A 24,499-nucleotide genomic window follows, 5' to 3' on the forward strand; every position below is an offset into this window, starting at 1 on the left:
CGTCAGTGGAATCATGCTCGACGTACCAAACGCCATTGTCAACCTTCTAGGCTTACAGGAAGGCTGCGCTGAACGTCCGACGTACACGTTTTCGCGATGAAAACGTCAGCCGCAACTTCTCTATTAACGCTTTCAAATACACTACAATATTAATAATTGGAAGCATTGGCGAAAAATCGGATAAATACCGGACACGGCGCATACATGGACAATGAAAATAAAACTAATTGTTCGCACAAAAAAGCGTGCGATTGAAATCTGTGTTCGTAATAATACGTTATTTACTATAAATAATATTAAGTTAGATTTAACGGAAAGTTTTAACATTAATAAAATAACTCAGACGAGAAAAATAAAAGCCAGACGATAAAACAGCGTGACAATAATCATAGAGGCGCCTCTAGCGGAGAAAATTTTATAGGTGGAATGAACAGCTGACACGAGTGTACGATAACGCTGTGAATTAATCGAAGCGAATATCTTCAGTGGTTGTTTACTTTCTGTTACGGTGAGTATCCTCCCTCCTCTTTACAATATATGCAAATCTTGCATTGTATTTTGACGAAATAGTTATAAAATTGTTTCAATTTCCTGTCCAGATAAACCTTATATCAGGTTTTATAATATATTCATTAATTATAATGCAGTGGGAGGTCATGTAAATATTTTCTCCATAAATTACAAACGTAAATATTTTATTATTCAATTGGACAATTACATTTTAAAGACTGCTTCCTGTCTGCAGGCTTCTTTCCCTTTTCGTTTGGAGGAGCAAATGGGTTTTCCACTTTGGGTATGACTGTCTCCACCTTAGTTGGGTTGTATGCTGCATCAGAGGTAAGATGTCCCACTGTCCAGAATTGTACAAACAAAAATCCATACCCGTACGTGCCACCCATTGCGAGATATTTGTCTCTGAAGATCTGTTCTTATCGTAAACTGGTACTACTGCTTATTCTCCGTGCTCCGCGTCGGTCGAGGCTTGCTATTGCTCACCTCAATCGATGCTCTCGTGTAGTTGTGCACTTTGGTGCTTGCACTCTGCAGCCACGTGAAGGCAAGCATCACACCCCCTAAAACTATATAATGTCAAGTACTCCACAAATGGTTAAGTGGACTACTCCAAGCTGGCATAATCGTATAGGCCAAATAGTTAAATGCAATAGTCTTGGTGGAGTGCCGTGACTCCCATTCGCATACAATCTGGAAGTGGACTGATTTTGGGGGCTGGTGTGCATAGAGGTGTGGTTTCATTCACTTTTTTGATTTTGTATGTGTGGTTTATGGCTCTGGTAAGGTCCCGACTGTCTTATTTGGAGATGAAATTATACTGTGTCGGATACACAACTGAACTTAAGTAGTACCTGAAGTAGAAGGCCTACTTGCTCCTCTTGAATACCAGAAAGAAGCTTGTAGACAAGAAGCATTCTTAAAAATCATAAACTGGCAATGCCTCATAAATAAACAACTACATTTTATTGTTTTTTTCTTTTTCTAGGTATTCTTTAATCGACATTAAACTGTTTGTTTACAAAATTGATGTCGAGCAGATTGACTTAATGAGAGTCCTGATGGTAGAGAAGAATGATGATAAATCGAGAAGTGTCTGTAGATTTACCAATACTTTTCCCTCCTGCAGTAGAGGATGTCAATTTACTTGAGACCGTTCCAGTGGATTTAAACGTGCATGGAGATGGTTCGTCTGTCGCTTCTACCTCGGACGGATACGTAATAGCCCCGTATTCGTTGGCACTGTGCCTTTTATCCAAAGTGCCTTTTTGCCGTTGTGCGTGTTCGTATCTAACACCGTGTGTTTTCGTGATAGTTATATGTCTGCTACTCTTTGTCAGCCGCAACTACGTTAAGTACTGTCTCCTGTGGCTGGATACCCAAGAAGAATGGATGGTATATCTAATGTTTGTTATTTTATACACGGCTGTTTCTTTTCCCTTTATGTGGGGTTATATACTTTTAAACTTGGCTTGTGGGTATCATTTTGGACTCGTACTTGGCATATTGGCTTCTGTTGTAGCAGCTTGCGTGGGTGTGATAGTAGCACAAGTTTTAATGAAAAATTTTTGTTTTGATATTATCAAATCGAAATTAATTACAACCACTCTACTACAGTCTGTGCTTTCATTACTTGAAGGAGGGCAGGCATTTAAGATTGTGGTCGTTTCTAGACTTACTCCTATACCTTTTGGCCTGCAAAATGCAGTATTTGCTGTAAGTATACATTTATATCATATTTATAAGATAAATTGACTTTTATTTTAATATATTAGCTGTTAACTAATTTATTCATTTCCATTACAATTTTTATTCATTATCTTTATGTGAAAAGAAAATTCTCTACTAAAATGCAAAGCAGGTCATATTGATTAGACTGAAGTATTACGTGAATTCACTGTTATTGATTCTCACGATTCTAGTAAACCAGCTTGTGTGATGGCTGAATTGCCAAGACAGTTAAGAATCATCCTACCATCTGGAAGATTTTGGTTTGAAACTGGAAAGTTAATCCTTCTGGATATATTATGCCCCATCTCTTACCCCCCATTGTCGGCCTGACCCACAATGATTATAAGCACAGAGCGTAAGAGCAAAAAATAAAATAACTAGCGCATCTATTAATAATTACTTTAAACAGTTTTATAAACTGCAAACTAACCTTTGATTTTATCACATAAAAAGCTTATCTTACAAATTTTCACATTGTGTTATAATTTACAAGATTAAATCATTAAGTTCAGGAAATCAAAATGATTCTTTATTCTGTAACATTTTCAGCTGGTCATTTGCAGCTTGCAAAGATCAGATGTCATAGAATGACCAATGATAACAATTTGGTCTTGACATCATTTGGTCTCAATAAAAAAAATTAAGATATTCAGTATCTAGAACAGTGTTTCTCATCAAGGAACAGTAAAATTATGCATAATTTTACATGGATCAGTAATTATATGTGATTATGAATTATGCTTATTTATTATGCTTATCTAGAGTTACTGTATGGAACAAAGTACATATGATAACTCTAAATTACTATTAAATGTCACATGTAGTCAATTGCTCCAGTGTCAGTATGATCAAATATTTTTCTGTAGACTGAAATTTTTTTGCAGACCAACAATTGAAAAAACTGGTCTAGAGTAAAGAACATCTTCCATGTTTTTCCAGCAATAATTTACTTGAAACTTTTAAATAAATTAAATGTTTAAATTCCATATTTAAAGTGTGGAAGGTGTTGTTTACTCTACAAAGGTACTGGCTTTCAAAGATTTACGATATTTATTGTCTTAGTTATAGCCTGATTCGTCTTGATAGTCCCGAGTTTGAAAATGTGAAATTCAAACTGCATCCTATTGGAAAACATTCTTCTCTACATTCTGAATTTTTAAACAATGAAGCCTAGTTTAACTTTGTCTATCTTCAGATCAACACAAATAATTTAAAAATCATTAAATTTAATCAAATTTTATAGGTTAAGTAGAAAGAAATAGCTAAATGTTAGAAAATATTAATCAGATTGATAATGTGAAGTGTGCAAAAAGACAAAATCAAAGAAGAGAAATTATGTTTAGTAAAGTCAATAATGATAAAGTCCATTATATGCTTCAATTTGTAGATAACAGGTATCAGATAAATAATAATCATTGTATGTAAATTGGTAGAATGTAGATACATTGCTTACACCAATAACTATACTATTAATATGTGAATTAAATAAAAATCTCAAAAAACTGGATGTAAGGATTAATATTAACTCCAAAATACCATAAATTCTGTAAAAGTGGCACATTTATTACCGAAAAAAATGTTTTTTGCTATATTTAATAGTCGTCATCAGGTTCTAGAATCAAGAATCGTCATTTTTTTTGAGTTAGTATTATGTGGAATAAATATAAAAATATCCAATAGTATGAATATAAATTATTTAATTTAATATATTACTATTGGAGATTTTTATGAGTGATATATCTATACATCGATTTATAAAAATGTAATCAGTTCCTAGATATATACTGTAAATAGATATTGGAAAAATTAATAATATTGAATAAACTCGAAAACTATTTTTATATATATTACATAATTTCCAAGAGATTTATGGTAATACAATCAATAATAGCTTCATTAGTCAAAAAATAGAATAAAATTAGTAAATTACAATATTGAATACTGTACATCTAATTCAGGTAATTACACATTATATAATCTTGTACCTTTACATTCATAATAACTGTACATATGTAATGCTTATGACAGAAAAGTTTTTAATTAATAATTAAAAAATATTTTTATTATAGAAAACATTTTAAAATATTCTATTCTTAATTAATATTACATCCCAAATGTAATATTAAGAATGAACAGTAAATAATTATATTTTATATCATTTATCAGTTATTGTATACATTAAAATTAAACAAATATGAACATTTCAAAGCCTGGTGATTACTCTGTATAGTTATTAGTAGTGGTAATGTAGCCCAATTTAATCCAGTAATCATTTGGCTTAAATTAAAATTGAAGACTGTCTGTCAGAGAACGATCACCATTTATTCATAATCCGGAATACAGCTTTTGACGGCACACCTTTCTTTGTAGTGCTTAGGTCGCCAAAGTTTAAAAAAAATCCTTAAAAACAACATGGCTCGGATGGAAAGGAAAGATGATGTCTGTATTGTTACCAGTCAGATATTTTTTCATTGTTTTTAAAGGAAATTTTAACAAATTTGGTGACCAAAACAGCCTACAGAGAAAGGTCAGCCTTCAAAAGTTATATTCCAGAACAGCAAAAGTGAATGAATAGTGACTGTTCTCCAACAGACTGCCTTCAATTTTAATCTTATTACCATTTGGCAAAAATAACTGTTAAGAAAATATTGTATACATAAGAGTCTTATGAAAGAAATAACTTTTAATTTGTATAAATTATAACAGTAAAAAAAGGTTTTTATGTGTAACAAAGTGAAATTAAAGGATGTAACAAAGATTAAACATGATTTTCAGTAGGTAATTATCATTCAAAAATAAATATTTCTGACTTCTTATTAAAAATTCCAATGTTTTTTTTGTTGTCGCCAGTTTACGAACGTGATTAAAACGCTGGAAGCTTTAACAATTTATTTTTTAACATACCATATTAACAATGCATTGCATAAGAAAGTGGGTCAAAAACTCTTTAAGAATTTATGACTCCGTTAAAATAACTTCAAAGAATTCTCAGTTTCTTCTTTTATTAGATGATACATCTGTTATTTAACCTAGTTTTTTCCTGTTTGAAATTTTTCATATTTAATGAAGTATAAGTGCTGTATAATTTGTTCTATAATTTTGTCAATATCCTGATTATCTAATAATAATAAAATTCTTTAAGTATGATAAGTACCGTACTGTACGTTGATGTTGCCACTTGATAACAATTAAGTAACTGGCTAAATAAAATTTTTTTAAGTCTAGATTTTTAAGTTATTCTGGAGTATTTTCAATTTGAATCTACAGAAAATTACAATTGTTAAATCATTTTCTTAAACCATATTTATAAAACTTAGAAAAANACTTGTAGTTTAATATATTTAATTTTTATAGGTCTGTTATACCGTTAAATGGGGGGTAAAAATATTACAATATATATATATATATACATTCTCAATTGTAAAAATTAAATAAATAAATAAAGTTCTTTTGCTGTTTTTAATTAAAAGTTTGTTATGTTTATTGACAAATAAATTATAAATTAAATGATTGAATTTTCTGTATCTAGTTTATATCGGTAACATGGTAGGAAAAAATTAAAGTTATTTATCTATTACTTTCAATTCGCTTGGTATTTTATTTTACAAAAGTTTTGTTTATAAAAGGGTCAGACTTTGCGACATGAGTTGTAGTGGTAACTTTGATCACAAAATTAATTTTCAGATAAAAGTTGAGTAGCATTGATCACAAATCCTAATTAAATTAATTTTATTTTAACAATAAGTTTAATATATTCTGTTTAGCTAAATACCAACCGAATGCCGAAAATCTATCGGGCAAGTTTAAGGCTAATTACTAAATGAATTACGTAACCAATTTGGCACTAGAGGTAAGCGTTAGGCGCCATCTCTTATTAACATTAATAATTATATTTTAACAATAAGTTTAATATATTCTGTTTAGCTACACACCAACCGAATGCCGAAAATCTATCGGGCAATTAGCCTTATACTAGCCTGATAGATTTTCGGCATTCGGTTGGTGTGTAATTAAATAACCTTAGTCTATTGTCTATTGTTCATAAAATAACAAAGAGTGAAGAGTAATCTTTGTTTTAAACAGAGTTATGTTAACACATGGGCACATCTGGCATACAGAAGTGGCCCTAGGTAAAATATATTTCTTGAGGCTCAATAAAAAAGACCAATGGAGTTATAATGTATATTTATTTAGGTTATAAAAATAAGAACCTTTTTAATGTAGAAACAGACAATAATACACATGATAAAGTAATAACACGTACTGTAGTTTTATTATGAATTAGAAAATTCAGTAGATGTACATAAATTCACCTACAAAATGGCTTTCCCACTTTTAGTAGTTCCAAATTCATCAATTATAGATGAAAAATCAGTTCCTCATCAATATCTCTTTTAATGGACAAGATCAGAGATGAAAGAAGTCTGTCACAACACATCACTGATTGGAGGTAGTTCTGAATAAATTTTAACTTTGAAAATAATTGTTGCAGATGCATAATACTGGTACAATTATATTTTCAATAATTAATAATCTGATTTAACTACTAAAAGACAGATCCTTGTAAGTTCTTTTATGCATTGTTTTTTCATGTTCACGTAGGGCTGCGTCTGTTCAGCCATGACCTTATAGAATAGGGCATTATCTCACTGCTCATTACTAATATCTTTGTTTTATATCTGTATCTATCTATCTATATAGTGCCTTTAGAGAGAATGTACTGATTTCGAAAGTACTTAAAACAGCCCTGAATCTAAACATTCTATCTTTCATAAACACATTCTAGTTATTCTAACATGCATCTGAATGTAACCAGGATGTTAGGAGGTAGTGTTAATGGTATCTGCAATTCTTGTACATGGGGCTCTCATTTATGGCATTTTTGTAGCCCATATACGATCCTTGACATGACCACAAAGAAAAAGTTCGAAGAGACGATCAAGCAGACTAAGAAATGGAGCCTGGCAATCTGGACCTTCACTGCTGGCACTGGAAGTCCAGATTGCCAACATTTGGCTGCGGCAGCTCTTTTGAGCATGTGTGTTTGAAACTCGGCATATTTGACAAACATTCACAAATACATTTTATTCACATATCTGAAGGAATGAATTTTACAGAACAGTTTAAAACTAGGTACTTTAAGGGAAAATGCTGTATTTAATTCCAACAAATAGGAAACAATTAAAAGTAGAGACTTTTTTGAGAAATAAATTGAATGTGTACTGGTAATTATTTATAATTTTGTAAATTTAAGGAAGATGACAAAAACAAAATACATTTCTATCTTTTCATTGAACATGCAATATTTAGCAAAGAAGCAGACATTAAAATGTGTTTTTTACAATATTTTATAGTAAATTGGCTATAAAAATCATTATTTCAGTGATATGTAAAGGTTTTTTTTGTAACTTTACTCATTGATCTTAGTCAGGATTCTTGGTCTGAATGAAGAATCTTCAAGGTATAGTGAATATTTATCATTTATGCTCAACTGTTTAAAGAAATCATTTACCAAATGAATTAATGCAACAAAATGTTTAAATTATCAAACTTAAGCAAATTAACTTTTATAAATATTCAAGTGTGTTTAGTAAGCAGTTTAACTTTTATTCCTTTTATTTATTTCCTCATTTAATAAGTAACTTTCCCATTAACATATATACAAACAACCAAATAATGAAATATCACATAAACAGTCAGATCCCATAGCCAAATTACTTAATTTCTTAATAATTAATTAGCCTGATAGATAATCCCACTGTTTGTTTGATAACTTTCCTGTTGACTAATTTAAGAATTTAATTAATTTTAATTTGTGTACATGTGAGAATGCAAGAGTGCATTACCTTGGCTATAATCCTGGGACCCAACCAGATCTGTATAATGAAGTTTTAATTATGAAATACACAAAATTTAATTATGTAGTTTTGATTGCATAAAGGGAGAAAGAAAAGAAACAGAAGTTTGAGAGATTGTGTCAGAGATTGAGGGGTTTGGGAGACCCCAGTCTTAGTTCTTGTGATTGTTCTCCACATCCCTGCACATACATTTTTTGTTATTTTAATTTTTAAATGAATTATCATCATTAAAATGCATTTTAATTATAATTATTTTTTTGCCAAGTTCATTTATCTTTAATATAGCAATTTTATTAATGTATCAGTTGTAGATAAGCTCATTTTCACATTGTCATTTTATTACTTCATAAAATATTTACTTCTTTTTTTAATGATAAGAAATTTATTTATTAATCATCCATGATGGTGATATTATAAAAATATATTAAAATTTTCCTATGTCGTTTGCTTTGCCAATTACAAGTTACAGAAATAATTTTAAAAAATTGATATTTAATTCATTAGAGTTTGTTAAAATAATATATATAGCCCTGTTAAAATGTATGCATTAATTATTATGCATATATTTTAAAGAAACCGCAACAAAAAGTTTTTATTCTCGCATGCAACAAACTTCTAACCAAATCTTACAAATTAAGAAGTTCTTGAAGCTTTGAACAAAATATTTAAATTGATGTGTCTAGTTTTTATTTTAATTATAATTAAATAAAGGTTGTCCCATTAACGGTGCCAGATGTAAATTGCACAGTATGAATTTGGAAGACATGAGGTTTCAACAGTACAGCACCATCTGCCACACTGCCCACAAAACAGCTAAGTTACTAGCAGACAGTTTTCTGGACCGCCATCTCGTGCAATGCCGACCAGAATTGTCCATCGAAGGCACATCTCACAACTTTCTTCTGTGGGAGTTTGTCAAATCTCATATCTATGCCAATAACTCATGAACAATTCTAATCACAGAATGGAGATTTGATGTGTTATGGCAGAATTGGACCAGAATTAGCCACTAGTGTCATAAGTAATTTTGTGAAAAGAGTGCATTGTGTCATCAGAGTTGTGGAAATGTTTGGCGACTTCATCTTCCACATGTAAAAATGACTTGACACTGAAATGGGTTGTAACATTACTTTATACGAAAATAAAAATATCCACAGTTGTTTAATAAATAATGTGTTTTATTCTAAAATTAAATCTGGCACTGCTATTGGACACCTTTTATATATAATTTTAAAAGGTCTGTAGTGTAAAATTTAATTTTTATGAATTAATTATAATTTACTTTCAAAAATAAGGAAATACATTTAACTTTTTCTATTTATACAATTTATTTTTCTACTAGTTTTGCTTTATTATTCAACAATTTTTATAGCAGACTCCTTGAGATTTAATATTTCAATTTAATTTTAAGATAAAAATGCAATTATTAAAAGTTTAATATTTTCCGTATCCTAAGTAAGCATCTATTCCTTTTCAGATTAAAAAATTTTAATGATATCAAAATAGTTAATCAACTCAACAATGTTTAGACATAAAGATGCTCAGGTTCTTTATCCAGTAAATCATGTCCAAAACAGATCCTGAATAAAACGGAAACCTACCTAATTGGAACCTGAATAAAATGGAAAACTTCCTGTACAGAAAAAATTCTTTGGAATGGAGTTTATTTTCTCTATCAAAAAAAACTGTTCAGAATGGAAACATGCCAAACTAGAATAAATATTAGGTACCATGCCATTCTGGTTTACACAGGTTTTAGTGTATTATATCCTTTGCCGAAAGCTTTTAGAGTGAATGATTTAGAGCTACTGAAAGATACAAAATTTTCAAATTTATAAAGATGATAACTTGATTTTTATATTTAATATGCTTTTAATAATTAAAATTTTTACAGTAATTAAAAGATTTAATTAATGTAAGGAAATAGAATTATTCAAATCGTTATGTAATGTAACTTGTCTAAATGCAAGGTTTACTTCAACAAATGATCCTAGATATATAAAAATAATTTGAATGTAGTGTTGACCATGCTATCTTGCCTTTTCTCATACCAACTGCTATGAAATGGTGGGGCTTGTAGCTACTGTCCTTGCCCTAGATATCAGTTCTAATATGAATATGAGATACATATTGACTCGATGTTTTATATAACATGGAAGTCTTATATAACATTATTGTAAGAAGGAAACAAAATGTTGAAATATCGATAATGATTTCTTTGGAAGTGCTCTAAATACAATATAAATGCTGAAAAGAAAAAAATAGTTTATTGATATTGATTATTTAAAAGTAGTTTGTCCATTATAAATATTAGAAGAAAGGAAAATCATTATTGTGATTATATAAAATGCTGTTAAATTTTAATTTTTCATTAAAACAGTGATTCTCTTGTAAGATTGTGCATACTGGTGTGTGGTCATCCACATAAAATTTTCTGGGGTGCAAAGGTTAATGATAAATAATTACATCAATAAATGTTTATGTAATTAATTAATTTTTCGGGTTTTTTCTCCATAAGCATATTACAGAATAAAGTATTGCATTGATACAAAGAGACAAAGTATTCCACAGTCAAGGTTTGAGGCAGTGTCTCAAACTGACTATTTTCTTGAAGGAAAAAAAAAATTGCTATTGATCAGGGATGTATGACCAGTGGCTAACCATCAAGGACTGCTCTTGAAGATATTATATAAAAAAAATTAATTAATATAATTACAAACCTATATACATAAAATAGAATGCCTATCTGTCCATCTGCTTGGTACTTTTGGGCTTTCTGGTCCGCCTTCAGGAATTTTTTTCATTTTTCTCTTCAACAGCAGCAGAGACTTATTTGTTTAATGGTATTAGCATAGTAAATTTGATTATTATTTTGAAACTAGCTGCAAGGACCCGCTTCGCTGGGTTTTTATTTGTATGTAATATAGTTTTTTATATATATATAAAAGACTGTTTTTCTAAGTAATCTAGAATCTAGCTGCAAGGACCCGCTTCGCTGGGCAAAAAGTAAAGATAGTGAAGATTAAGATAATTACATTAGAGCCAATCTTACCCGTTTTCACAGAATGCAAGAATTAGGTCCCCCGTTTCCAGACTAATTAGAGAATTTTTACGTTTAGTCAAACGAACTATTTTCAACGTTTCTGGAACGTTTACAATCGTTCTATAATCGAACCAATATTCGAATTTTATGTTCGAATTTAATTCGAACAAATTCGAACAAAACATTCGAAATAGAAAGCCACTTTCAACCACTTTCAGCCTCATATCTCCCGCACCCTTATAGCTATCGAGACGCAACCACCCCTATGCACGAATGGAGACTTGGGGCTACCACCACATACAAACACCATTCACGTGCGATGTGTAGTTTTGGCGAAAAAGTGAGATATAGGGACATACATGTCCATTTTTATATATATATATAGATATGGATTTTAAATATTATAAAAACATTAAAATTTTATATTAAGCTTATTTCTAAATAATAGAGAATTTGTGTGGAATTTTGAAATAAAACATCTGTTTCGTTAAAAATAAAAAAAAAAATGCTACAGATGTTGTTTACAGCTGTTTTCATTTTGAATACTTGATGAATAACATATATGTAAAACAAAGAATGATGATGATATTTGAAAAATGGAAATAAGATGGCTTTATTTAAATATTTTTGTATGTTGATAATTTGATTTATATATATTTAAATAGAGTAATGGTAATTAAATTTTTATGTATTTATTACCATATGATTTTATGGCAGTTAGAACAGTATAATTAATACCAACACACTTCTTACACTTCCAACAATGAGTATTTATTATTATCCCAAACATTTTCGGTCTCTTTCAGAGGCCTGCTTCAAGTTACAATTCATTTTTGTTGTGTTTTGATTTGCTAAACTAAAAAAAAAGGAATTTGGTCAACATTAAAGCATAAAGAAAACAAGTTGTATTCTAAAGTAGGCCTCTGAAAGAGATCGAAAATGTTCAGGATGATAAGAAATACTTACTGCTGGAAATCTGAGAAAGATGTGATGGTATTAAAGTATTAATGAAAATTTTATAATTCCTATTTATTGTGTGCTTTTGGTTAAATATACTTTATTTTAAATACATTATTAACAACATTACTCTTTAATAAATTCCATTTAATTATATTTTCTAGTTATCATTCAATTCTTTCTTGAAAATTCTCTTTTTAAAAGGGGAAGTGTATCTTAAATTTGAATTACTAGTAATATGGTGAATTTTAATTAAAATTGTTGAAAATTAATATACAAGATGGCTCAACTTCTACCCAGAATTTCAATGAAGGAACTGTGAGGAACTGTTTTGTTACATAGTCCCAATTTATGGTTTTTTTAATCTCCTTTACACATTCACACTTTCGTCATTGTTTTTGTAACAATAGTTTGCTTGCAGAATAGAAGTATTTTAACTGATGTTGGAGTCACTGCATGACAAACTTTCTGGCTGCAGTGACTTTTGTCTCCCGAGGCTTCCATTAAAGGGCCCCTAACAGGAGACAGTTGAATGGTATCAGATCTGGACTATAGGCTGGGTGATCCAGAATTTCCTAACGAAATCCACCATGTGCAAAAAAAACCACCACATGCATTATGCTTTGACACATTGGTTAAGTTTGTCTATGAGTGAATTGCTTTTGTAGCCATTTTACTGTGGTGACTAACCAAGAATCCACAGTAAAGATTTGCCTGCATTTTACTGCCACAACAGCTGAGTCACTATTGATGAAAGGCATGTTGGATGAAGAACTTTGCTTTGGAAAAGTTTGCTTCTGCAGTCACTGTTAACTTGATGGTAACTTGTGCCTGAGGCAAAACTGACTTTTGCTGTCCCTGCTTTCGAAATGTTTGCTAATAGATAGCACTTCTAGCACTGGTATTCTTGTACGAAGTATTTATAAACAACTTTAAAGTATATTTATGGGATTTTAGTGTATTTTTTTTTGACTGCTCATTTTGTCTCTTGAGGCAGTCAGTTCATAGACTCGTCCATTGAGTTGGCCCTGTCACAGTTATTGTTTGTGTATCCCAGCCATATGTAATATGCAAGGTTCTTTAGAAAATTTAAGAACTGGGAAATAAGGGAAATAGCTTCTACTACATATATATGAACTGTTTTATAAGAGATAGAAAAATAATCTATACAGTTCTCATTTTTTGGCTTAAAGGGTTGATTTTTTAAATGCATACCAATCAAAATCGAACCTAAATGAGAAACCAGCCTGTAGAAACAAATAAGAATATTCAGACTAACTGCTCTTGGCAGGTTCTTTCTACACACACAGGCTTTATTCAAAATGTTTTGGCATGCATTACAGTGAACAAGAAGGGAGACTTCAGTACCTCCTCTCATTTAAAATAAATAATTTTTCGAGTTATTACATAGCCTAACCCTTTGTCTGCTTAGCCTCAGTCCAAATTTGCTGTGTGTGAACATATTTTGAGCTTCGGTTAATCCTGTACTGTTCCAGTTGTAATCATTACTCCCAATATTGTCCAATCAGGTAGGGGATGATTGTGTAGATGTCATTGTCCATGCACTTAGCTAATAATGACAGGTAAAACAAAAAGAGAGGTAAAAAATACACAGTGAATATATTATAATGCATAAAACATTATTTAAAATATTAAAACCATAGATTAAATGGAAAGCAGACAATAAAAATCAATTTCCACAATTGATTTTTCCATTATTGAAACGAAAACTGGCAGAAAGAGCCACTGCCCGATAGTGCAAAATTTGTCATCAGCTGAAAATGTAAACAAAATCTTTTAGATTAAAATCAAGAAATCTTCTGAAAAATATCCATTTTATGATATAAAGTTAACTAACCTCAGTTTTATCTTAAGTAACAAAAATAATATTAATATTTCCAGCTTTGACTCTGTCGATAAGATTTCCTTAAAGGTAAAAGTCCATGCAAATTGCATTATCAGTAAGACATTTGCTCTTACCAAATTTTATTAAAAATTTCAGTTTGTCCAATATTTTCTTATTTTAACATAAAGATATTTGTGGAACAATTGCTGTTGCATTTATGTTCTTTAAATTATTTTCAATGCAATTTATTGCTTTATATTATCAGTGTTAGCCGTGAAGTACAGATGTATTGTTAGATAATTAATAGTAAAGGCATCGGCATGTTCTCTAGGAAACTCCAGTTTGATTCCGAGTTGAATTTTCGAAATTTTAATGATAGTTTGACAGACGTATCTCGAGTTCTGTCCCTCACCCTCCTTACAGGTTGCGTGAAGTGTGAAAATTATCTGTAATTAATGAGCTGTGTTAAGATGAAAATATATTAACTGAAAGCCCATTAACTAAAGATGATGATATAAAATTAATGACTTCATGATGATAATTTATAGATAAAATTAATAATTTTATAGTAAATAAATTAGTTTAAGAATGTGCAAATTAATTATAAGTAGCTACTTAAAGTAGGTTTACAGCTGTTTATTGAAATAATTAAATAAATCTGAATTGATAATTTTTATCTTTTATATTTTTATGTATTTGATAAACCAACCAAATATTTTAGTTTATTTATATGTTTCAAGAAGTAAAATAATAAAAGTGTGATTAGATAAAAAGAAATACTTAAAATAAATTGTTTTCTCTGTAAAATACAGTTATTATTTTCTGAAATAAAATTTTTTGTACACAATATAAAAAATATATTTGAATTATTGGCATCTAAGGTTTTTAATATTGTATATAAACAATATTAAAAACTTTACAAATTTAGAATGCAATAGTAACTGCTTTAAATGGGCTAATGATAGAGAAAGGCATAACCGGGTAATCATAAACCAAAGGTAATAGAATTTACGTCTACAGTACTGTGTTTTTGTTTGTTTAACAATGCAAATTTGTCAGAATTTTTTTAAGTGTTTTGCCTTTATTTGCTGCGCAAATAATTATAAATGTTTTTCACTTTGAGAATAATACACCTTTCCACTTTCAGCATAATATACCTTTATTCTTTGAGGATAATGCACTTCCATTAAAGCAAGAGATAACTAGTATCTATTGGCATTAAAAGGTTTTTATTATAACATCATTGCAAGCACTTTTAACATTTTATCATGGCAAAGAATGTAACTTTGGAACATTATGATAAATTTTAGAAAAGCAATATTAAATATTCGAAAATGGAACACACATTTTCAAAATGAAATTCAAATTTTCTAAATTAAATTTAAACTAACCTAACATAGGCACGAGAATGGCATGCACATAGAGATAAATCAGTATGAAATAACAGTAAAATTAGATAAAATAACAAGATAAGCATTTACATGCTGTTAGTAATTTTAGACTTATGGCAAATAGGTGATTCCATGAAGACATAAATGTTAAATGCTTAAACTTTTAAAATATGATACCCAAATTCTTGGGAGATCCAACATAGATTTATTACAGGGTTCCAATCTTTCAATAAATAACACCTCCCAGATAAAAGTAACTTTTTTGTCAACTTGTTGTACTAGCAGCAAAGTCTCATTCCTTATTGGTGCACAGTTTCTTTCCACAACACTCCTAGAAAGTTCTATAGTGCACTTTTTCTTATAGATATCATTCTGGTGTTCAGTAAGACAGATTTGTAACTTTCTTGTTGTGGCCTGATGCGAAAAAAAAAGGTTTGCATTGCTATCTGGCTGTTGTAATGGAATTGAATAAACTCTCGATTTTTCTAGTGTGTAAAATACATCTCTGTTGTTATGGAGGATTCTGTGCAAGGTTATTCGAGGTTTAATTGGAAGGTTTAATTGGAATTCCTTAAAAATTTTTGTGATGCGTAATGAGATGGGCTCTAGATATGGAATGGTAGGAGTTATGAATGTACGCTTCTCTCTTTCTGCAATCAGTGCTATGGGTGGGAAGAATGACATACATACCCAAGTATTGATATGTTTAAATTTTGAGTGATTTTTAAGTTAAATATAAAATTCATGTATTACAAAACTGGCAGTCTGGTCATATTGGAAAGATAAAATTGCATGATTGGGATTGAATCAAAGAGAACTAAATTGACAAATTTTATCATATTTTAATTTATATAGAATTAATTGGTTATATTTATGTGCCAATCAAGGTTGAACTACCACTATTGTTAAAAGTACATTGCTTAATTCAGTGGATTAAAATGGCCACTTAGATTAAGAAGCACTAATGTTTTTTTTAAACATCTACATCCAACAACACTGGGGTGAAGTCAGCAACGTATCTTGAACCTGTTACCGGTGTGAATGACACAAAGGATAAAGTACATCACAAACATTTTCGAACAGTTTAAAGTTCTTCCTCAGGTGATACACAGAATAACTGATGGAACACATAATAAATAGAACACAGAGATTTGAAAATTAGAACAAATCCATGTCTTGTAAAATTGTTATGTTGGATATGCGCATTCGTGTGGGTAGCCAATATTTGGTAATTAAAGGTTGGTGTCCATCAGGACTTGCCAAGCAACTGACAAATTCAGTTCTTCTTTGTGATTAATGCACGTGGGATAAGGCTAGATTTGTAAATGGAAATGGCCTCTAACCAACTCAGGTGTTCAGGGTGAGGCACCGTGAGGATGACCTTCACTTGGTTAAAGACCGCCTCGATGTCAGGATCAGCCATGTAAATAGTAAGGGCCGTGGTGTTCCTTGCATGCTGTATGTCTGCGTGGTGTTCATGCGCCCTGACTCCCAAGGAGCGCTTTATGGAGCCAATATAAATAAGGTCCCTATCACCATCTGGATGTGATAAATTTCTACTGACTCATATATTTTTTTGTTTATCTCTTCTTATCTCTCTTACAGATTTAATTCATTTTCTAAACTAATACAGTTTAATTATTTAATATAATTGTTTTTTTTAATCAGAAAATAAATACAAATTTCATGTTCTTAAAAATTTGTGTATAAGTATTTTATAATGATTCTACAGAAATGGAATTCTTTTTATCCAAATTATTGTTATTTGAATATTTATTTTGATCAAAGTTTCTTTATTAAAAAGTTACTTCTGAAGATTAAAATGCTACAGAATCAATAGAATGTACATGATGAAACATTAAAATGAATAGACACAAAAAAAAATATCATGTGTGGTACCTATTTTGTTTTTGATCTTATCTCTTTGGAGATTTATAACCTGTTAGCTTCTCTTCCTAATGAGTTATCCAGTTGCATTACTGGCACTCCAGGAAGCCATAAACAAACATCCATAGCTTGAGGATATCCAGGTTTTTATGCTTAATATCCTAAATAATAAAATCAGACCGGCTTGTTTCTAGGAGTCTATCTAGAATCAAACTTTTTGATTTTATTATAAAAAATTTTAACGATTAAGGGTCATAAGGTTGAACTACTGTAGTTAATTTCATGAAGTAAAGCAATATGCATTTAATGGTGACTTATTTCCGATCCATCACTAACATTTCTTTTAATAGAAAGTCTTGAAAAATCTTAGCTCTGGCAATTTAACTTTTACTTAAAGCAAATGTTTTCTACTGTAATTGAATGGATTTTGTTAAAGTATAACCAGATATTATTTCTCTTAAGTCTGTCCTTGCCTGAAGATGCAAGTGTTAATGTTTCTTTAATCTTACCCACTGTTAAAGTTGTATTGCTTGCTTCATTAGATTGACTATAGCAGTCAGTTTAACCTCATTTTTTTTAGTCGATTCTGACAATGGACAGTAAATCATTCGAAAGATCTTAGTCAGTAATGAAAGAGCAATGACTCCTAGTATCAAGCTACTTTGATTTTATTAATTAATTAGATGTGATAGAGTAAATATAAATTTTATTTAATTTTTATGTTTGGATTTGAAGAGGAATGTGTTTTAAAATTGTTTAGACTCTTAGTTTAGAATCCGAGAATACCAAATGAACGGCCAGATTCTCTATTGGGTTACAAGGCTAAATAATTACTAAGCAATTTGGCAAGATGGTGTGTGGTCATCCACATAAAATTTTCTGGGGTGCAAAGGTTAATGATAAATAATTACATCAATAAATGTTTATGTAATTAATTAATTTTTCGGGTTTTTTCTCCATAAGCATATTACAGAATAAAGTATTGCATTGATACAAAGAGACAAAGTATTCCACAGTCAAGGTTTGAGGCAGTGTCTCAAACTGACTATTTTCTTGAAGGAAAAAAAAATTGCTATTGATCAGGGATGTATGACCAGTGGCTAACCATCAAGGACTGCTCTTGAAGATATTATATAAAAAAAATTAATTAATATAATTACAAACCTATATACATAAAATAGAATGCCTATCTGTCCATCTGCTTGGTACTTTTGGGCTTTCTGGTCCGCCTTCAGGAATTTTTTTCATTTTTCTCTTCAACAGCAGCAGAGACTTATTTGTTTAATGGTATTAGCATAGTAAATTTGATTATTATTTTGAAACTAGCTGCAAGGACCCGCTTCGCTGGGTTTTTATTTGTATGTAATATAGTTTTTTATATATATATAAAAGACTGTTTTTCTAAGTAATCTAGAATCTAGCTGCAAGGACCCGCTTCGCTGGGCAAAAAGTAAAGATAGTGAAGATTAAGATAATTACATTAGAGCCAATCTTACCCGTTTTCACAGAATGCAAGAATTAGGTCCCCCGTTTCCAGACTAATTAGAGAATTTTTACGTNAATTGAATATAAAATTTTTAATATATCTCCATACTTTTGTTAATATTTTAAAATTAATTTTCATGAAATTTTTAAATATCTCAGTTTAGAATTATGTATTCGTATGTATTCAAGTTTTCTGTATAATTTCTATTTGTACAATGTATCTGTTTAATAAATCATGCATTTCCATTTTTCTATATTGTATTTTTCATTGTATATCTATGACAATATAATTGGGAAAAGCATAATGAATTAATGCAGAAGGGAAAATGCCTTTTCAGAGAGATTTTATGGTAAACTGGCCCATATTTAGATGTGACTAACGCGAAGAAAACCCGAGAAACCCCATATTGCGATCCCATTAGCACATACTACTACTCACTGTTCGGTGGTTTTATCTACTCGGCCATTGGTGGGCACTCAAAATAAATGTGAAAAAGGAATATGTATTTTAGAAATATTTCTGATTTGTGCTGCCGGGTGAAGTTAGTGACAGAAAAGTAATTCTATTTGAAGCCACGGAACCAACGTCAAGGTCTCACCCTCCTCCGTGGGTTTTTTGTTTGTCCAGAAACCCCGTAATGACTAGGCAGCATCGCCATTACGGGAAAAACTGGATTCGCTCCATTTCCACAACAAAAATGTTTATAATATATTCCAAAGTTACTTGCTTCAGCTGGTTTGCTCTTCACACAATCTCAGTTGGCGAATTTCTTTTGAAAATTAATGTACATAATATGTGTTATATTTGCAGTACAGTACACATTATATCACGTATAAAACACACTTTGATGGAGTTAAAATGTGTTAACGATGAAACTGTAAAATATGAATTCATTCAACGCTCCAAACCAAGAAGAAACAAGCTGATAATCCTGCACATTTTGAATTCAATAAGTTTTCTTTGTAGCCATCAATCAGCAATATGCAAATTTGGACACATACTTTTCTTCTGAACTACTTGAAACCTGAAAACGAAAAGATTTCACATTAATAATAACTCTTGCAACTATCAAAAATTGGATTTATACTTATCTTTCAATTATGAAGGCATCGTGTATCTTAAACTTTAAATAATTAAAGCAAGACACACGTAATGACAATTTGTGCCCGTAGATATGAAAACTGAAGATGGATTTTTCACAATAAAAAAATTCTAACAAAGGAGATTCATTGTTACTTCATATTAATTTCNGATGTGATAGAGTAAATATAAATTTAATTTAATTTTTATGTTTGGATTTGAAGAGGAATGTGTTTTAAAATTGTTTAGACTCTTAGTTTAGAATCTGAGAATACCAAATGAACGGCCAGATTCTCTATTGGGTTACAAGGCTAAATAATTACTAAGCAATTTGACAAGAGGTAGGCCATAAATATAATAGTAAATTAATTTAAATTTTAGAATAACCTTGGATGAATAGATTAGCCCAGAGTGGGACTTGAATTCGCAAGTTCTGCTTATCGTGCAGATTCATTGCCTGAGGATAGTCGTGTAATTAGTTGAAAATATTAGTTTTTCTGATAAAAATTTTTCAATGGTGCAAAGTAGTGACTTTACTTGACTTTATTATTCAATTTCTGAATCGGAAATTTAATATAGCCTATGCATTTTAATATGAAATCTGAATAAACATATTCTTTTATACAACTCCTATGTATATTGTTAACATCTGTGACACTGCTGTAATTCAGATTTTATGTGTTGTTTTAATAAGTTAGTTTGTCACTGCTTACAATGTAAGTTTATTAAAATGATGATTTTTGATATTGTCTCTTCTTTTTCATGTATTGGTACATGTTTAAATATTCCACATCATTGTTGTGAAGGAATAAACATATTGGTTGGAATGTCACCAAATGTAGGACAGCAGTGACTTAGTAGTCTGCTCAGAAGGCGATAATTATGGTCAGTTGTAGATGGTTTGGATCTGGATGCGAGTGGCTCGATGTCTGATCTCTCCATCTATTCTTGTTGAGAAGTGGAGATCAAAAGAGAGCATGAAGCTTCAGTAGTCAAGATCTAAATGAAAGCTCAAACTGAGATTGTCTTTGAGATTTAGTCTCTGTACGACTGCTTCTGTTTCTCAGAGGAGCAGTCATACAGAGACTAAACCTTAGCAAATAGTGTTAATGTAATACTAAAAGTGTGTATTTATCTATATTTGTTTATTCATCTCTCTTTTAAACTGACTTATAATTCAGTTTTAATGAATAATTTTCATTTAAATACGTGCAGATTGACACTTTTTAATTGTAAAATATTTGAATAGAGATAAATTTATGCTCTTAATTAAATTGTAAATAATTATCAGGAATAAAATGTCTGCTTTTCATGTGCTGCAAGACTGCTTTGGAACAGCAGACATATATAGACCCAATCAATTTTTAGGTGCAGTATGCAAAATATCTATGGAGCAGGTTGGGAATAAATAATTAAGCAAATATATATAAATATAGTATATATAATACTTTATTAAAATAAGGATTAAATGTAACTGTTAAAGAAATTTTAACTTGAATTTAATCTAAGAGCAGATACCCAGATGGCCAAAGTGGTAAAGAAATTGCCATCCACTCTGGGAATGTGAGTTTGGGTAGGCTTAGGAATTTTTGTGGGCGAGTTAATGAGGATGTATCAGGCCACACCTCTTGCAAGCCTGGCTGAATTCACGATAGACTTGGAAAATGGCCCTTTACATTGTGAGAATTTATATGTTTCTAGCTAGCAAAAGAACTGAACAAAGGTTTATTTTGTAATCCTGTTATAAGCTTGGGGCGAATGTTTAGTGATTGCTCATTCTTGATGTCTTAAACTAACCTAAAACTAGAACTAATGGAAGTACAAGGGAGGGAGAAGAGATGAGAAAGGTCAAGCAGGAGAGAGGGGTACCGGTACTTCTGACTCCAAAATGGTGAATCTGGGTGACATTTAAACTTTCATTTGCATAAAGTTGAAACAGTATGATGTCGGGCGATTTATCTTCCTGTCAGAAAATCTTCAAGCACTTAATTTCATTCTATCATTGTCATTCAATTCTTGCATCATCAAATCCTGGTTATCTTCTGCATGTTGAAAAATAATCATAGCCAGTATCTTTCCACCCATATTTGAAAGGAAGAGAGTTAAATATTTTTGTCTTAAGTGTTACTTAAACATTGAGATAAATTTGATTAATAGCAGAGTGTTTTAATTCCTATCATTCAATCCAAAGAAGAAAAGTTAATTTCCCACAGGCTGTAATTATAGTTTTAAAATTTATTTTTTCAGGTAAGTCGGATACATTTAAATACATACTTAGTGGCATCTACTTTGGGATTATTTCCGACTCAGTTTATTAGCGTATACCTGGGAACGACATTGAGATCTATTGAAGATGTGTTGACAGATGATAATACTGCAACTACTGGATATTTAGTTATGTTTGTACAGGTCAGTACAATATATATTATTTTTATCTTTATTTAATGATTTGATAATGTATCGATATGTATATTTAACACGAGATCGTGTTTTAATTTTAAATTTTATATATCTTAGCTTGCATGTTTACTTTTTATTATTAATTTGCTTAATTTTATTGTAACAAATACCATCACATCTCATTATTATTTGTATACAGCGTGCATAGTAAAGTCCTTATACGCTGATGTCTGGGCGATGCATAACATATGACTTGCAGTAACGAATGCAGCACGAAGACTTAGAAAATGAAAAAATACACATTATAAATAAACACACAATAAATGAATGAGAACATGCAAATGAACACATATTATATATATTTTGCCATCTGTGCTCAATGTCCACTGTAACATCATACTTTCTATTCACACTATTGACATACATGGGTATCCCTTTCATACCAAATCAGTTGTGCTCTACAGCTTTGTAATTGACTTTTTTCCGTATCGTACCAGTACATCATTTTTGAGACAGGAGTGCCAACTACTGAATTTTACCACTAGGGGTGATGCAAGCAGTCTTGTTTCGTGGTGCCTAGACATTTTACTATAACTATACATCACATTTGTAAGTGTAACTATGTATGTTCTTCAGTTATGAGTATTTAAGGACTTTACTATGCAGCCTGCAGTGTTGCAAAATGAATTAGTTTAAAATATATAATTATAGGATAAACCATCCATATATGTGCAGTTTCTCCTGACTATTTTCATGTTTTTGTCTTGTAGGTGTTTTTAAGTATTCTGCTGATAAGTTGTCTAATCAGACAAGCCAAATTAGAATTGAAAAAGAGCGTGAGCCAGAACCTTCAGGAAGTTTACGTTACAAAAGACCTCAGAAGATAATTTGGTAATGCGAAGAATTATAAATTAATTTGAGTTCAGCAAAGCCAACATGGAATACTTAAAACAAATATTGCATGTAGTCTATTGAGAATTATGTATGTACAGTACATTATACACAACAAACATAAAGAAGAATGCACAAAATCAAAAAAATATATATAAATATTCACCCATTAAATTAATCATTATTTATTAATACTGTTATGCATCAATTTTGCACATAATCTGTGATAAATAAAATTGTGTAAATAATTCACCCTGGCAACTTTTAATCCTGCTCGTTGCGTCAACATTCCAGACACCGGTTCCGAAATTGCATCTTTCTTAATCTCCCGGCAAGAATTTGACCCTAGAGCATTTTAATTTGCTATTGGAATGACACGCCCAACAAATTGATATTTGTGATTCAGACACTAGTAAAAAGGATTAATGGCAAAACAAATTTTTTATACATAAAATATTTGATAAATTAATTGATTATTAATGTTCATATATACAGTATATATTAATTAATAATTTTAATCTCAATTATAAATTGTTGTATATTTATATTTGTAAAACATTGGTACTAATTGTTACGGCCTGCCTATTTCCGAAATCTTTGCAGAAATTAATGCATTCAAGCGATAGTCGAGAGCCTCGAACGGTAGGTCCCGCACACATTAAAATATCTGTTGAAGATCTATATAAATGTTATTGAAAAATCTGTTTAAAAATCCCTCAATAAAGAATGAAACTTATGTAATTTGTAAGAACATAATGTTTGCAAAAATAAAAGTTTCTGCAGATTAATCTTTTTCTGTTCTTTTGTAAGCAGATGAAAATCTCACATTCCTTTTAAGAAAGGATAATTTTAGAGAAAAAATGGCAGGACAGTGTGTATTTATCCGAGGGTTTACTTATTTTTTAACTCGGTCCTGTGGGCACTAAGAGGGCCTCTTTATTTAGCAAGCCTGTTACAGGTTTGGCCAGGCCAAACACATTCGGAAGGACCACCCTAAAAGATTCCAAAGGTTTTTTGACCATCCAGATTCTATCCCAGTAGGCTGCTGCCTTCACTAATTGGTCTCGCATCACTCCGAAGGATATGAATCTATGGCCGAGTGGTCAAGGTGTCAGCTTGCCACTGGCGATCCAGGACCACAACCCAATCTATTTCCCAAGAATTTTTCACAGGTCTAACAATACACAATAAGCAGATAATCAGACACCGTAATATATTAATGGTGGGATAAGCATTCCAATGACATAGCCTGTATATCAGAAATGGACTGTCATTAGTTTGCTTATCTTGCCATATCAAAACCACTTTGCCAGATAATGCACCTATTTGGCAAATTATTTTTCATGAACATCGTGATAGGGAACAAAACTAGTGATTTTCTTTCATTTTTTCACGACTTAAAATGTTTTTAAAGCCCAA

At 30.7% G+C, this 24,499-nt stretch overlaps 1 protein-coding gene across 1 annotated transcript; it reads left to right on the forward strand.

Annotated features, from left to right (window-relative positions):
- The first annotated feature begins 301 nt into the window (after positions 1-301).
- LOC111619551 (transmembrane protein 64-like) lies at positions 302-23,868 on the forward strand. The gene is made up of 4 exons (XM_023361300.1): positions 302-508; positions 1,499-2,226; positions 22,037-22,198; positions 22,960-23,868. The coding sequence occupies exons 2-4, from the start codon at positions 1,585-1,587 to the stop codon at positions 23,074-23,076; spliced, it is 921 nt and encodes a 306-aa protein (XP_023217068.1). The 5' UTR covers positions 302-508; positions 1,499-1,584; the 3' UTR covers positions 23,077-23,868.
- The last annotated feature ends 631 nt before the right edge of the window (positions 23,869-24,499 follow it).

This window comes from Centruroides sculpturatus, unplaced genomic scaffold, assembly GCF_000671375.1.
Source record: "Centruroides sculpturatus isolate CEXI.00-Female unplaced genomic scaffold, Cexi_2.0 scaffold179, whole genome shotgun sequence".
Classification (NCBI taxonomy): domain Eukaryota; kingdom Metazoa; phylum Arthropoda; class Arachnida; order Scorpiones; family Buthidae; genus Centruroides; species Centruroides sculpturatus.

Coding starts and splice junctions, on each gene's coding strand:
- LOC111619551 (XM_023361300.1), top strand. CDS start 1,585: ATGATGATAAATCGAGAAGTGTCTGTAGATTTACCAATACTTTTCCCT. Junction 2,227..22,036: donor TGCAAAATGCAGTATTTGCT/GTAAGTATACAT, acceptor TTATTTTTTCAG/GTAAGTCGGATACATTTAAA. Junction 22,199..22,959: donor ATTTAGTTATGTTTGTACAG/GTCAGTACAATA, acceptor TTTGTCTTGTAG/GTGTTTTTAAGTATTCTGCT.